Here is a 16901-nt window from a genome sequence, read left to right on the forward strand (position 1 = left end):
TTTGTGGGATTCGGCTGGAGATATTTTGAGCCTCATCTTGTGTTTCATGGAGCACTCAAGACATGGTCACACAACCATACTCAATTTCTGCATTTCCTTGCAATTCTGATCATTTTCTAGACATCATCGATGTATATGTATTTATGTACGTAGGACACTGCTTCGAAATGTGAATGGTATATATACCCTTAGACTCGTTGCGCTAAATGCCTTGTCGGAATTGGGCTGGATTGGATACGGGCTGAAATGAGGCTTTTGGGAGCTCGATGGTCGTCCTAGGTTCAGGCGCCATCGTTCAAGTCTAACCCCAGATCATCTAAGAGCAGGTTTCAGCTCTGCCCTCAAATAGCCGGAGCGACCTGAATCCTCCGAGGAATCCAGCTTTCGCAGCTGCAAACGTAGCGTCTTAAGACGGTGTGATGGGGGGAATAGAAATAAATAGAGCCCATTCCTCATGTTCCGTTTTGGCTGCCTTCTGCTGTTTTGCACGGCAGTGGGTGCTCTCTCTCATCTCTCTTCAGACATTCATGCCACACTTCTTCACATCACAACAATTGCCAGCCGCCAACTCCTCCGCACAAGTCTGATTCCTCAAAATCCCATCTGTTCCTCCAATCATGGAAAAAATGTGCATTGTGTGGTATCGGGGGTTACAATGATGCTCCAAACAATCATCCCCTTGAAACTACACCAACAGGAACAGTCAACTCCATCTGTGCGCCAATTCTCCAAGGTGATCTTCCTGTCCAAGCTCTTATACTCTGGATGCCGGTTGAAGTTAAGCGGATCTCTCCACTGGAAACATACAGAAAGAAGTAATACCAGCTCGACCTGGATAAACACTCTGGTCCACAAATGCTCGCGTTGCTGGAGCAAATATCGCAAATGGAAGGCGTCAAACTCGTGGTAAATGAAGCTCGGCCGTCAAAACAGAAATGTATGTATGTATGAAGAAGAAACCGCAGTGTGTTGTTGGTACAAATTCGACGTCCTTGTCGAGTTCGGGTTTGTTCCTCCTTATTCATTCATGCCATCACAGAGCTTGGGGATGGTGTCTGTACCGCTCGACTGGCATAGAAAGTCAACTTTCCGCCTTCGATAATCTTCAGCCGCTTGCTCAAGCTAAGTCGTGTTCCACGAATAGTGGTTCATCGCATCGAAGGACCCTCGTGAGCCTTGGTAAGTTGGCGGTGGCGGATGCTCGCTCTTTACAGTAGCCTTGTATTGATCATGGATACTGTATGATCGATGATCGCCATTCGTATAGGTCGGGGCGTTGGGCTCTCCTGCCGTGGTCGTCCACGAGGTTGAGGGCGGGAAATAGTCCCTAGGCGGTGGACCTGTCGTGGTTGTAGACGACACAGCTGTCGCTGCGTTGTCATGAGGTCCATGCCCGCCATACAGCGGAGGTTGTGACGTCTGTGGGCTAACGTCATTCGGATTACTATTAATCGCCCCGTAGGGCGGGCCGAAGCGGTACTCGTTTGGAGAGTCGGTGTTCGTCAGGGAGCTGGTGCTATGTACAGATTGGTGGCTCGCATGTCGAGGACTCTTTGAGGGCCGTGGATTACTCTCGTCAATATAACGAGGTACATTTAAGGTGTTACTCGTTGTCGCCGAGATGGAAAGGTGCGGAGGTGCTGTTGTCCCATGCACATAGGCTGCATATTGTGTCCGGGGCTGATCGTTGGCTGCTAGGGATAGTTGCACAGACGGCATCGACGTCTGCATCTGGGGCATCTCCTGGGGTTCGGCCGTGAAGCTAGGGGCTCCAGACAACGGCATCTTCTGGTACTGATCTGAAGCCATCGTCGTGGCTGGATAGTTCCCCGGTCCCGAGGCTGGGATCTGCGAAAGCGAAGGATTCCATGTCGCCGGATATGAACTACGACTTTGTTAGTATGCGCCTTCATGACACAGCTAAAGCGCTGGAACCGCGAGATCCGTGTTCCCTGGCAGGTGCCAATGGAGGAGTAAAAGGAGCAGCTGAGTCAGTAAAGGAAACACGTACTTGGATCGCATCGTCAACGGGCTCGTTGGCATTTTCGGCGCGCTGAAAGTGAACGCCGTTCGGGGGAGTTCGAGGTTCAAAGGTCTTGCCTTTGCTTCTTGCGGCTTGATGGCTAATGGGCCCGCAACAATTCCGAGTCCTGTCTCTACGAGAGCCTGCCCTCGAGAGCCTGCGCTTGATCCCAGAAGGGGAATCTCTTTCCTGGCCTGAAAGTTTCGCGGACTTCGGCCTCGTACCACGATTGGGGCCGTGGTAGCTTCTGTCAAGACAATCTTTGACCCATTTGATAGAGTACCCATAACTTTCAAATGCAATACGAAATGTTGTTGCAACTCTTTGCGCCTTCCGTTATTGGCCGTCGCTCTGAGGTGAGTGTTCTTAGTAACGTCCGAAGCGCGGAAACCCAAGCATAACTTACATGCGAAACTGCAACCGCCGCCATCCGATAGGATACACAGCATACTCACCATCGGAATCCGACCCATCTTCCTGAAAGGGAATGAGAGGTAGTGACGGAGGCTCTTGATCGGGAGCTTGGTTGACCTCGGGCGAGTTTGGTGGAGGTGTCTTCCAGGGAATGACAATCAGACGTACCGGATGGCCGTCGACTGACTCTATCGCAGAGATGGTCACCTCGGTGTTACTGACAGGCATATTCTCTCCAGTTTCCGTGATTATGGATAGCTGACCGCGAGGCGTGATTAACGATCCGCTGATCTGGAAGAGATTCCGTCGGTAGCAGGTCAGCTCTGGTTGGAGAATCGAGCCATCACCGGCATTGGATGGCATCTCCGAGAGAAAAAACATTCCGTGCAACTGGGCAGAGAGTTCTAGCTGCTGCATTCTGCCATGATGATCGACAATTGTGTGCTTATCCTGCACCTTTCTGAAGGACAAGAGTTTGTGGTCGTGGTTTACGCTTAGTTTGGAGCCATCGTCCCGGAGATCCTGAACGATTTCCTGGTAAGGAGGTTGTTCCGTTGCAGAGTACGGTCTCTTCAGATTAGGGAAACTGTGGTGCGTCGACAAGGAGGGATGTTGATGTCTCTCATACGCGTCGGTCTCGTCCTGGGAGTATCTATTGTATGGATACGGATGGTGGTCTACACTCCAGCCCGGATGACTGCTCCGTGGTCGTCCTGCATGAGGTGATGCCGTTGAAGGGTTTGGGAGGCCGGCATCCACGCCGTGACTAGAGCGGCCTGACGCCATCTGAACTGGACTCCCATACCAAAGACTGTTGTGCGCCGGCTCCTTCAACTCTGCCATGGTTACCGAATATGTTGTGGTGGACATGGGAACATATCTCCCAGGGCCAGCAAAATCTCAGGTGCCCTTGATATTGCCAAAAGTTCACTGCGTCCACCGATGCTGATATATATAGATATATAGCTCAAAGCCCAGCTCTTCACGCGAGCGTATCCAGAGAGAGTTGCTGTTGTGGCGTCGAATCTGGCACTGAAACAGAAACAAAGAGATGCCAGAACCAACTTGATACTTGAAGCGAGGACGAAGTTAGGATAGAGTGGATGTTGGCCTGCTTAGGTTGCAGGACCAGGTGTACTTGTATGAAATGATACGGTAGATGTGGAGGGGGGTGTTTTATGAAAGGCTTCGGCACTGTCCCTGGGGTGGATCAAGGGTAGATGGGGGAACAAGCACGGAGGGTAACGGCCAAGGTCAAGGTATCAAGGGTACTGGTAGTGGACTTTTAGTGCAAAGTTGCATACTGGAGTGCAGTACATGCAACCATACAGGGAAGGAGATGGAGGAAACGGGGCGATCTGGCAGGCAGGCGACAGGGCTCTCTAGTCGAGATGGGGAATGGACTACAACAAGTCCCGGTGGGAGGTAGGTACTTCCTCTCTGACCTGCTCTGTCTCTTCACTTTTCCTGTGCTTAGAGCGAGCTGTTAAGTCAGAAGACACAGGGCACGAACATGAGCTTGTCTTAGCGAGACAAGCAGAGTCGGGCCTTGTCCTGATCGCGTCCGGACCTGGGTGATCTTTGGTGAATGATAATGGTCAGGATATCGATGATATCGTGGTGGGTCAAGAAACCTTGAGCAACATCTCGCAAGTCTCACACACACACGCACACACACGCAGCATTACAAGAAGGGGAATAAACTTTGTGAAGAGTGGGATGCAGTTGACAAGACAGACTGTCTTAACCCAGCCCTCTGCCGAGCAGAGAAACGAGACTACAGACTACCTTGCACAACTCTGGCTGGAGCGCCTCGGAGACATGTGGATCAGAAGAGGGATACAAGTCACTAAGAACTCCAAGTGACATGGATCATGGCAACGCATGGGGGGTATCTGGACAGGATGAATAGCACATCTGAAGAAACGAGATGGCCTGTAAGCCCCTCGGCCCCCTCCTAGTGGTCCATTCCATAGGGAGGTAGGGGCCACTCGGCCACCCCAGCCCATGTAAGTCGCAACAGGGGCCTCTGATTAGAGAAAGAATCCTCCGACAACTCTGGACGTCCAGAGACCCGCAATTTTCCAGAAGACCGTTGGGCAGAAGCGCCGATGAAAGGCCCAGAAGGGAATGGTGTGTGGGCATGGGGTCAAAGTGAAAAAAATCGGTTCACGAGATTGCCAGAGACCGGGGGTTAATAAACGGGGGTGGGCTCTTGATGGAGGGACCAAGGGGCCACTCGGCCAGGGACCCCAGTAAGCTCGGTTGGCAACAAAACAATTAACAGTACATGTCCCCCGGCTTTGTTATCGATCTCTCTCCTGGAAAGAGAGTCTGCTGCTGGCCTAGGGCGGCGGAGACCAGGTTATATCAGACTCTGTTATATTCGCGTAGTTAAGTTATATCTTGCTAGCCCGCTTGCACTGGGCGTCCGGTCGTGGAGATTCGAGATGGGCAGCGCAGCTAAACGAAATTCCATTCTGCGTAAGAGCCGCTGGCTTCTGGGGATAATTAGAGCTCTTAAATACGAAATTGACCGAGGGCCGCCCGAGATGCGGGAGAGATATGTCAGTTCTAAGCATGCTCACGGTGTCAGTGTCTTGGTCCAGCCATCACATTACATCTTCCATTCTCGCTGAGCGCGGAGGAAGGACGACATCGCGTGGCAGATATGTCAGTTTCTCAAGCTTCCAGATACAGGTAAATGGGCTAGCTCGAGTGACCATGAAAAGTGTGCCAAATTGGCGTCCGTCTTCCTAGGCGGTACTTTCGGGCGGGCCGGCCTGCAGGGCAATGGCTTCTTATCCAACACACGTGTTCAATGTCTCCTCACCCAAGTGCCCGCCTCAGCCATGTATCGTTCACTGATCACGTTGCCTGTACCTAATCCGTTTCGTCAAGTGTGACCAAGGTGTTCTGTTCAAACTGGACTATCGTGGTCCGGGCGTGTTTGACAGGAGGCATGAGCCGAGCTTGCGGATGCTCGTCCGGGAGGTACATCTCCTCTCGTACTCGGTCTCCACATTGTATATTCTTATGCCTTGCTCAGCAGCAGGGCCACTGTCCAGTGTCCCCATTGCGGCGCGACCTGGAAGTGGAAGGCTCGCGGCTATGGCTTAAGGACTTATAAGCCTAGGAGCCGAAGGTCGCGGAGGTAGACCTAACGGCGCCCCTTGACGACATTCCCGAAATGGAACATGGTGCCTGGGCACACGGCGCCATCTTACTAGCGGCCACAGCGCAGCACCGCACACTCACTAGAGTAGAAACGGTGTGAGTGTGTGTGTGTGTGTGTGTGCCTCCTAGCATCGGTGCAGGTCTATGGGGTGTCACGATCGATTGCCACCTGTGAGCGCCGGTGCGGTACATGCTGTCTGTGTCTGTCTGTCTTCATGTCTGCACATGCAGTATGGTTGCTTCTTGTGTGGTAGCACCACAGCCAGCGAGCCACCTGCCTACATACAGCATATAGCATGCAGCATGGCAGCGGCGCTGGTGGGTGGATGGATGGACGGACAGGCATGCAACCTACGTACATACACACACACATACATACAAACATACATGCAAACAGGCAGGCAGGCAGACAGACAGACTGACATACGACCACATACTCCACTGGCAACTGCCCGCGAGCACACCTCCCGCCCCGTCTAATGGCTATTCATGTGCCTAGACTAGTTCGCTAGGTAGTCTCGAGGCTGTCTTTCACGGCGGCCGGCCTGCCGTAAAGAACAGCACCCCATCCTCGCAACATGCCCACACCTGGTGCAGTCATTAACCTGTGATGTGCGATTCTATCGGCCAGGTACACCATGATGGGCCATGATGAGCGGGCGGCGAATCGAAGCGGGGGCCGCGGGACCAGCATGGGGTCAAGAGCCGTGGCTCGAACCCACCGTCTACTAAGGCCAAGGGGATCTCTATGATTGGAGGAAGTTGGGCCTGCCATTGGACGCAGGCATATATGCGAAATTTCCCCTTCTCTACTCGTCGTCGATGGGCGACGGCATCCCAGTCTGTTTTAGTCCTTTGGCCGGCCGCCACATGTATGTCGAGCATGTGCCGTTTTCAATAGATCGATGTCAAGACTCAAGCGACGTCGTTAATACGGACTTGCTATATGCCTCAAGAGCGCTTCTGACGGCGGCGGGACTGGGTGGGCGGCGCATTTCGGGGGCCGAATCTTCCAAAATTACGCCTTGCCAGGTTCTGCTGCAAATGGGACAGCATCTGATCTCGTTTGTTGGCGGCAGAAACAACTCGCTCCCGCAGCTCCAAGGATGCTCTGTACATGTACCCTATGGTATGTGTGTTTAAATGGGGACTGGCGTGCGCTGAGTCGCTGACGGGGTGGGAATCCCTCTTCTCGAGCACGGCACAGCTCCCTTGTTCCTAAAAAAGAACCCTGACTGCCGTCCGCCTTCCTTGGGGAACCAAGTCGCCGGCTTGTGCCGTTCACATGCACAGCTCCTGTTCTCCTGCGGTGGTGGTGGCCTTACCGCGCAGCACAGTGCGTGCTGTGAATGCTGTAGTTGTGTAAGTCGGATTGTGCGCTGTGCACTTCGCCTCACGTAAGGATACTGTGTAGTTGTCAATTGTTTGCCGGAGGCAAACCCGCTCCACAGGAAACGAATCACCATTGTTCCAGACGAGATGATGAACCAAACTTTGAATGTGTTCAAGATGCTCGAAGTGGGCTCCTCCCTTGCTCACGCCCGTCAAGCGCTCCCTCGATCGTTCACGCAATGAGGCATATACCCGCCACCTGTCCAGGTCCAGAATGCGCCCATTGGGGTGCAAATGTCCGGCGGACACTGCCGATGCGCTGTGCTGACCTTGTCTTGGCTGTCGTCCTCAGGGCTCGACGACAGGGCCTGGGCGCAGTGAACGTTGCACCGACAGTTGCATCGGGGAAAGTCAGGGGACTGCCGGCGAATTTTGTGAGATCTGCCCAAGGGCGAATGCGACTCTTGGATGCCGCAATGGCGAACGGCCCTCGAGCGTGCCCCTAGCTGGCATGGTCCAGTATGCTGGCGTGGTAGGTGCACATGGCTTGCCGCTCCACCATCACGTCGTCTCGTGTCTCAAACGGCGTCTTTCAAGATTGAAGGAGCATTGATTCTGCATATATGAGCTACAATTTGTGATGCATTGCGTGTATCTGTGACAGGAAGCCCTAGAAACGTTTTGCGCCCTTGACCTGATGGACCCCCAAGCCACGATAGCTACACCAAGCTTACCTTGTTCCTGTCGAGGCTCGAGAGACACACTTTGGCTAGCCCTCCACCGCTGGCGGCGCAAAACGGCGTGTCCAGGCTCTTTAGGGCGTTCAACGATATCCACAGTGGGTGGGACAGCGAGAAGAGGCGCTCTGGCGACTCCATCCGAGGGTCCGTGTTAGTGCTCAATGCAACTCTGTATGTGATTCCATTCCAGGGCTGTTCGGAAACATAAACGTTAGCCCCTGGGTTAGTTTGGAATCGGCAAGATTGGCACTGGCATCGAGGAAAGAAGGTTCGGTAATGGCAACATCAGGCGGCCTTAATGCCCCTAGCCGAAGGAATGATGGCCGTTGAATGAGCGTCATAAACCTCCCGAGGACAGCCTCCAGGATGTGATCTATCTTACAGACACTCACCGTCACCTCGCTCTCGATGTGGCCCACCTATCACGGCAGACCAAGACCTGTGCTGAATTTCCTGTCCGACATCATATTCGTGACCGATGCTGCTCCTTTTCAATGGTGTGGGCGTGACATGTGTATTAGTTTTGACCTGCAGGCCGAAATTATCCCCTTCGTCATCCATGGCCATAAAAGGACCGGTTTAATGGCTATATGTGCTGGATAATATAGCCAGAACCAAATCTGTATCCCTGCTCCATCAAGTACTCGTTACCACGCCTGCGATGACCGCATAGTACGTAGCGTTTCGTACTACCAAGTACAATAATCCGACTTGTGGAGGTGAAGGAATATGTAGGTACGGGCCCGTACGCATCACAAGAGCACAGGCAGAACCAAAAGCTGTCGTCCTACATTGACTCGAACTGCTCCACGAACCAGCGATGCAGACCATCGAACAGATTACTAACCTTGTTGACTGCTGCATACCCGTCTTGTCGAGTCGTCCATCCGTCTCCGCCACATCTATTGACAGAAGGACTGAGGGGTGATCGGCCGAGTCCTTGCCCTTCTAAAATCGGCCGGGAACAAGGCGGGGGTTGACCATTCACAGCTGTAAGATCACACGGCAGATAGACTTAGGAAAATTATTCAGGGGCAAGTCATGTACCGATGGTCAGCTTCGACTAGGCCTCAGGATCTTGAATCATGGAGGCGTTGAGAATGGAAACGACCTTGAAACCGAAGGAGCAAAACCTCGTTGTAGTCAAGCAGTCAAGTTTGAATAGAGAAACAAGGTCAAACGGCCTCGTATCGGCTCCAGAAGCTGTTGTGGGGCTTAAGTGCCACTCTCTCAACCCTAAGACTGAAAGCCGGCTGGCTTGCTTTGGCGTTGTCAGATGAGTTCTTGACTTTGAGTGTTGCAAACCGTAGTTGCCGAACGGGGAGCTCCCTGCTTCTGACAGGGCCTGCCCGCGTTTGCTCCGGAGATGGCTTCGCGCAACTTGTGAATTGCCTGCTGACGGGCGCAAGTGATGGAGCCAGGGGGGCCTGCGCGTTATTGTGGGCACTTACAGGCGTATGCTGTGGACCTTGACCAAGTCAAGAAGGACAATTGAGCCCTATCCTGAGCTGTAGCGCAAGAACAGGAACAGGTCGACAGGAGACCCCAGCTTTCGCGGTACAGGGAAGCTGGCGAGTCGGGTCTAGGCTCGTTCAAGAAGCACGCTCCGGCCGGGAGACTCCTTTCGAACGAAGATCCCCGTCCCCGCCAGGACAAAAGAAACTCGATTCAGTAACGCTTGCTCTGACCATTTCCATTTGCAGGTAGTTTGAGGTGTTGTCCAATTGCTGAATCAGCTATGCACGGTGATAATCTGACGGCAATTCGTGCAGATATCCATTCATCGCGATCAGCCAAGCATGCATCATGCGCTGATATCTAACCATCTGCCCTCCTTGGACGAGTATCTTTCCTCTTCTGTGTTCATAACCTGTTACTTGCGCCGCACCTATCAAAGAGTCTCAGATACTTGATTGTAGTTGCGGGCAACCTCTCGGAGTCTCAAAGGCTCAACAGTTTCTGGCAGGGATAGCCTATCGCTCGTCAACTGTCTCTGGCCTTGCACGACAGAGCGGGACCTGGCCCGGGTCCGTGACAAGTAACGGCGAAGCTTCAGGGCGCTAGCAAGTGGCGGGCCAATGTCGAGCTGCATATGTACGAGCAACGCGCTAAAGATGTGGGCGAGATGGCATAAGGAGAGTCAAGAGGACGGGGAGCCTGGCAATGAGAGCCACTTTTGCTTGCTCGCTAGTGTGAGTTTACTCCTCCGCCCCTGGTCAAATACAAGAACCTGACCGCAGGCTAATCGATAATGACAGCCGTAAACCGTTGTCTCCTGCAAGTCTGCCCCTCGTAGGACAGCACGGCATAGCTCAATGGCGATCGACGCGATGGTTCAGACGCGCGCGTTGAGGGTTGGACTGTTCAGGTCAGGGCTCCAGCGAACGTAGATAGCAGCTCGCTGGGCTAATTTACTCGTACCATCATGACCTCTTATCGCTGGCCTTGTCTCGATTTCCTGAGTGGAAACGGCTTCAAGCAATTCTCAATTCCCTGTTAAGCGCGGGACTTTGCTTTGCGGACCGAAACCTGGGACGTGGTCTGTTAACAAACCCGCAGGAGCTTCTTCAAAGCATCGAGCCGGGTTAGCCACTTGGATTAGTGGCTTCTTCACTCAATCAACTTTCGCTTGCACCGTCTAGTAGGTGGCCCTCGGCCATGCGTCCAAGCCAAGGCCATCCACACTTCACCTGCTAATATCGGCCGTAGTTCCGAGATTCAGAGCCTGGTTGCATATCTTTAATAAATAATGAGCCACTTCAGGCGCATTATCAGACAAGCCTGGCAGACCGACTGTTGACCAGGGATCACCTATTTGCTGTACCGATGACTCGATGAGAGCTCAGCAGACAGACAATTGTCAGCATACGCATCCGCGTGAGGGTCGTCTGCGGTCCTGATGCGGCGTGTAAGAGTGCCGATCGACGCTCCGTCCGTAAAGATTATCGTGTCTTGGAAGCGCAGCCTTCCCGCGCAGCTGCATCTCAGGTCTGCTAGCCACATCTTCCAGCGGTGCTCATCGTAGCAAACGGATGATCATCCAATAGACCACCGAAGATTCATCCCGTTCCGTCTCTACTAAGCCGCTCCATCCCTCCTGAGCATGGCAGCCAATATTGCCTCACACCATTGCACGCGAGTGGTGGAGAGCACTTGAGTAGAGGCCGCAGAAGGCCCTTCCCATCTAAGGAGCTAGAATCTCCATGGAGGGGTTCCCTGGGCCGCCCATCTGCACCCTTGAAATTACTTGCAGTATGATGGGGGCGGGCGGCAAGATTCCTGTCTTCTAAGTAAAGAAACAAATGAATATCGTTCCGTCCCTTCCATTTTTACCAGACTTGCGGTGATGCAGCCCTATCTCCAATCATATCATCCCAGGATTCGTTGTCCATGACACTGGGAATTGGGTCAAGTGCGACTGCAATCTAAATGCAACAACCGCCTCTATCCTCGACACAGTCAGGATTCTGAAAGAAGACCGTTGAAGCTCGACAAGCATGATAGAAAATTTCTAGAATCCGGGGTCTCCGTAATATCGCCCGTCTCTGTCGAGATTGCATCGCAATGCTTCCTGTTCACCAAGGAACCTCTGCCTGTCAGGTCACGATGCCCCGCAAGACCCGGGTAGGCATGGCTTGGCCCAAAATCAGGTTGTTGACGGAGACAATCAAGCTCCGGGCCGCCACAAAGCAAGGCCGACCCTCGAGGATCGTGCCCGGAAGCAAGTCTCGTCTCCTCAGTCTCCGTCTCAACCCTTTTGGGGTTTTGTCCTCTCACCTAGACGGATAGCTACATTCAAGGGATATCGTCGAAGCGGTGGCCATCTTCCCCATAATCCAATGACCAAGCTGGGGGCCAGGTGCAGGGTGCATAACACTCCCCTGTTATGCTTGGTGATTTTAGCCTGGAAGGGCCGATTTCAACGCCTTGATTTTGCCGGCGAATCTGCGTGCTGAATTGGAGGGCCTGTAAAACAAGGTGCGGCTGCGCTGATCGTGGCGCACTCCACACTTCCGGCTGGCAACATGGCAACAATTGTGCAACCACCTCTTATGTTTCTGTCAGCAGATGATGGCACACCGATCCCATTTTTGGCTTTTTGTTTTTAAGCATAGTCTCTTCATCCAGAGATGCGTGCAATAAAGAGGTGTTGATAGATACTGTTTTTCTGATCTCTAAACCAGTCGGAGATTATGGAGATTGGAGCCCCTGATCATGCTCATGGTCAAGCAGTAAAACCGCCAAGGTACCGAGCTTCCTTCCGTCCACATCCCGGAGCGTTCTGAAGTTGTCCTGACTCCTGAGCTCTCAGGTGGCTCTTGGTGGAGAACACCAGTGAGCTCTAGTCGATCTTTAGTCAGTCTGGCCTCCAGGGTGGTTTCTCCACAAGGGGCCCATCGCCGCCATCATTGATCCCAGCAGGAGCGAACTATTTACAAAGTACAATGAGAGCAAGGCAATGTCGGACGTAAAATCACCCCGCAGAGAGACCCTGAGCTCGGTGAGAGGATGCCGAAGACGTTGGCATGTGGAGAAGGACAACACGTCGAACTTGGTAGCGTTTTGATGAGACCCCCAAGAACTCCACTCTGATATCTAGGTCGTCATGAAAGCCGTATCAACCCCGTGAACAAAGTGCTCTCTGACCTCATGTCCGCAGGGCACAACCTTGCCTCTGAAGAGACTTGAGGCTTGCGCCTTGATGCGACTTGTGGATTCCCTCCGAGATCAGATACCACCTGGTGTCTGACTGATTGTACTCGAGTAGACATCGGAGAATAAGACCTTGCCAAACTTTCGTCAATGTAACACAACAAAGATAACCTCCAACTTGCTGGTCCATGTGCCGTAGATTACCTCCATCTAGGCTATGGTGGCCTTCCAATCGCGGTCGTTCACTGCTTGCGCTTTCTGATGGTTCTGGCGTGGCGACAACATTGGCAAGATTACACTTGCCCAATTCATGTAGTTACTTCTACCTATTCAGTAATCTCGTCGGCTGGCTGCGACAAGAGAGAAGCGCCGCAACGAGGCAAAAGTCCGGAATAGGTTGATCTCTCAGGGAAAGCAACTCGTAGACCCGATTGAGATGCGACCAAATTCGTTCGCTCCGCAGTCTTCTGCCGACGGAGTATGGATCCTAATGCTACCTCTGTCTATCGTGCAGACCACTACTGCGTGCAGTCAACTACTTGTTCCAATGGTCATGATCGAGAACTGGTGCATTTTACGTAGCCCACGAGGATGCGCTCCAAAGGAACACCGGCTCATCAGTCTCGTATGCGGAAGACGATCTCTTCCATCTCTTCATCGCTGTCTGATTCGATGAGATCCTCGCCGTCGACTAGGGCTAGCTGCACGAAATGCCTGACCCATGCTTCCTGCGCTGCGTCCAGCTCGACTCCATCTTGCCTATTGTTCTGCACATTGTTGGCGTTCCTATTCCTGGGGGCATTGGCTGCTGGCAAGCCTCTCACTGCTACGTTGTTGCGCCCGTGATTTGCCTGTCGGTTTTGATTTTGCCGAGGGGCCATTCCCCCTGGACCGACGGGACCAGCAAATCCTCTTCCACGGCCTCGGCGGCCTCGTTGAGCCTGCTGCTGATGTTGACGGACTCCAGGGTTATTCTGAGGATTGCGCGCAGCCACTGCTGGAGGGTTTGGGACTGCTGGTGGAATAACACGAATGGGCGGAGGATTGGCTGCGATCCGTAGGACCAGCGGCCCTTCACGAGCGACGTCTACCCGACCGTCATGTTCATCCTCGACTCGCGGCTCGATATCCCTATCCTCCTCGTCGCCATCGGGCTCCTCGATCTCAGGGATTACATTAGCGATCTGAATCTGTTCAACATGCTCCTCGACAGGGGCACCACGATCTGCAGCACGACCAATAAAGCCTCCAGCGAAATCATAGCCGACGTCGGCGCCGTCTCCGTCTTCCAATTCCCATAGTCGCATGTAGCAGCTTGTCCGCTTACCGCCGGGAAGTTCGTTGAAATGCTGATAGGGGTTCTCGGGATCAAGCCAGGCTGAGCACAGGTAGCAGAAGTGGGTGTTACAGCGATAACAGATCATATGGTTGCAACCGTGAGTCTTCTGAGCTGGACAGTCGCAAGTCGGACAAGGTGTCGTGTGCAACTTGACGTATTCGAGAGACGCTTTCTCCTCAGCGCTGAGCTCCTCCTTGTCCCTTCGCGGCGTACATCGGAAGAATTCGCCATGCCACGACTGGTAACAACGGCTACAAAAAGCGAAACCACAATCCTCACACACCGCGAGCAGATCTTGAGTCTGAAACGGTTTCGGTGTTTTCGTCTTGCTGGGCACCTTGTTGTCGCTGATTTCTGCCTCGCCGCCAGAGTCTGACTCTGAACCCGACTCATCATCTTGTAGTTCGAGCCCCTTTGGTTTCTTGTGTTTCTTCGATCTTGCAGCGCCTTGACACCATGCCCGCGGACAGTAAACTGTATTCTTATCGGTCTCGAGCTCTGTCTTGTACTTCAAAGTCACATAGCGTTTCACTATGTCATGCTCAAGAGGAATCTGCAAGAGTTCGCTGGGACTAATAAAGGTCCTGGGCTTGCGCCTTTTCTTCCCTGTGGAGATTTGGGTATTTTCTCTCTCCTTTGCGCAGCTAGGTTCGAGACACCTGACGGCAGCTAGGTCGCCTTCAGTGATAGCATTATTGTAAAAGTCTTGCAGGCAATGAGTGCAAAAGACATGGCCACAGTCCAACATGCGATGACACCCTGCCCCTTTCTTTGGTTCTGCAAGAATTAGAGGAGTTTTGACGTACGGAAGACGGGATGAATATACCTAAACATACGCCACAATCAAACGTCCCTTTTTCAAATGCATCTCGCTTCGCTTGAATATCATAATCAAGAATGGCAATTTTGTGCTGTGGATCTATCTCCAGAGATCCCTTCTCATTGACCAGACCGAAGACGTCCTCCACTGATTGTTGGACATGGTCGATGTATGTGAAAACAACAAGATCCCGGCCGAGCTCCTCCCACAAGCGTGAGCAAGTAGCTTCCAACTCCTTCCCAGTGTCTGGGGGCAGCCATGGAGGCGAGGTTGAAACGGACACACTTGGTGGCTGCTTAGCTGGGTAGCTTGGGGGCAATGTTATCTCAAGGCAAACCGCCGGTAGATGAGATAGTTCTTGGGAATCAATGTTTTCAGCGGCTTGTCTATCGGCAACACCATTTGGTGCATGAGCTGCTACCGGGTTCAAGCCAGCTCCTTCTGTCGCCGCTGGGAAGAAGACCGTAACGGACTTGGCCGGGTTCACGGGAATCTCTAGAACGATGGTGTACGGTTCATTCTCGAGTTTCTGCCGGATCTCTGGAAATATAGCAAGGAGCGAGGACAGTTCAACGTCCCTTTGGTCTTCAGACTCCTCCATTTGCGACCCAGAGATCTCGTAAATCTATTACTCCAGGTGGCGGATATGCTACCAGCAAGCAAAGACGCGCCGATCAACGTGGCAGGCGATGTTGGACTGGGGTTCCATGGGACGATAAGAATAAATAAGATCGTGGATGAAGGAGAGAAAATTGGAGGTATTACAAGCCCGCAAGAGGGTCTAGGTGGTTTATTCAAAAGTCTTCATGAACATAACATATTTGTCAGAATAGTGGAAGCATGCCGGCTGCTGGAGAGTCCGCCAGATGGAATCGGAATCTGCAAGTTTGACGTCGAAGTGTCGATGACCGACGACCTACGCCACAATACCGCGGGGCAACTTTTTCTGACTCCTTTGCCGCGCTACGAGGGGCTAGACGGGTCGCTCCTGCCAGTCCCTCAGGTACCCAACTAGCTAGGTAGCTTCTCAGAATACCTAAATTTACAGATTGTCTTGATGCATTTACCACTCACTTTGTATATAGCTGCAAAACCATTGATCAGCCAAAAATACGCATTATTGAACCTACCTAATACCAGGGTAGTTCAAGTACCTAGGTAGGAGAGGGTGGTTCTAGGTGTTGATCATGGGTAACACTCCATCTGAGAGTGGTCTGTAGGAACTAACCTACTGGTCAGTCTGCCACCTACGATGGTAAACAGATTAGCGCCTATGACCTGTAGATCTACCTGCCACAGCCGCTATCCAATCACCCACGTCAACCCAAACGTCTACCCCACACCCGCAGTTCGGGCCGCTCGAAGCTGATAGCAGCGCCCGGTATCGATATTGAGCTTCACCTGGGCAGTCTGCGTACCTGAGCCGAAGAACGCAGCCAAGCTAGCCGATCACCAGCAGAAGACCGCGCTGCCTCAGCGCATAGTTCCACCGGCCTCACACGACACGCTATCGCTTTGAAGAACCATCACGCTACAAAGACTGGTGGAAAGAGGAGGGATATGAGGCCTGTCGAGGTCATCTAGATGCCAAGCTCTGTCCCGTCGACGCGTCCTCCACGATGAACTCCTTGTGGAACTCCAGAGCTTCCAACGATGCAACCACAGCTCCCAAACCACCTGTTGCGGATGTTGCCGATACAGGCATAGCTGATGTGCCCTCTGATCAGTCGAGCCGGCCCGGCCCCGATCTCCCAGCCCGGCCGCTCCTACAACGGAATATTCAGTCCCAAGCTCCTCCAACCGTCCCTCCACCGCCGAATCAACCTCCTCCGATTCCGGTCAACTTCGCCGGAGGCCAGCAGCCCCCCGACTCATTGTCCCTGGCCCAGCTCAGGCGCATTGTAGCCGACTTCCCGAGATCCGAGGCTGTAGCGTATGATTTCGCCTATGAAGACTTTGGGCCAGTCGAGGAAGAGATTGACGAGTGGTTCGTCTATCAATTTTGGCAATGGGTGCGGTTGAATGCAACACAACGTGCTTTTGATTTTCAGTGGGAACGCGACTTCGGCAACAAGACGTGGGATGAGACGGGTCCAGATGCTCAGAAAAACTTCGTCAACCAGGCGTTGAACGCGATATCATCTTCAGACAACAAGGATCATGCCGCTGCCGTGTCTAGGATAACATACATTGTCCTAGGAAGATGGGGGAACACTGCAGGTGGCTCAGGGGGTGTCGTACCGAAGGATAAGAAGGCTAGATCAACGGCGACTCGCCCACAATTAGATGCCATAAAAGATGGCGTTCAGCTTGTCGCAGATCTTGGAGGCATTGAGATTATTTGGGCGGCTCTGAGGGAGGCATTTGAGCCCTTCTGGTACTTTTACTCCATATACCGCTGGA

General features: G+C 52.9%; 1 protein-coding gene across 1 annotated transcript; it reads right to left on the bottom strand.

Annotated features, from left to right (window-relative positions):
- Window positions 1–12956: 12956 nt before the first annotated feature.
- UCRPA7_3071 (putative ring finger protein) lies at window positions 12957–13763 on the bottom strand (the record flags this gene model as incomplete). The annotated part of the gene is made up of 1 exon (XM_007915619.1): window positions 12957–13763. One exon carries the CDS (start codon window positions 13761–13763, stop codon window positions 12957–12959), a length of 807 nt encoding a protein of 268 aa, XP_007913810.1.
- Window positions 13764–16901: the final 3138 nt, after the last annotated feature.

Source organism: Phaeoacremonium minimum (genome assembly GCF_000392275.1).
Source record: "Phaeoacremonium minimum UCRPA7 unplaced genomic scaffold PA7_03_scaffold_222, whole genome shotgun sequence".
Lineage (NCBI taxonomy): Eukaryota > Fungi > Ascomycota > Sordariomycetes > Togniniales > Togniniaceae > Phaeoacremonium > Phaeoacremonium minimum.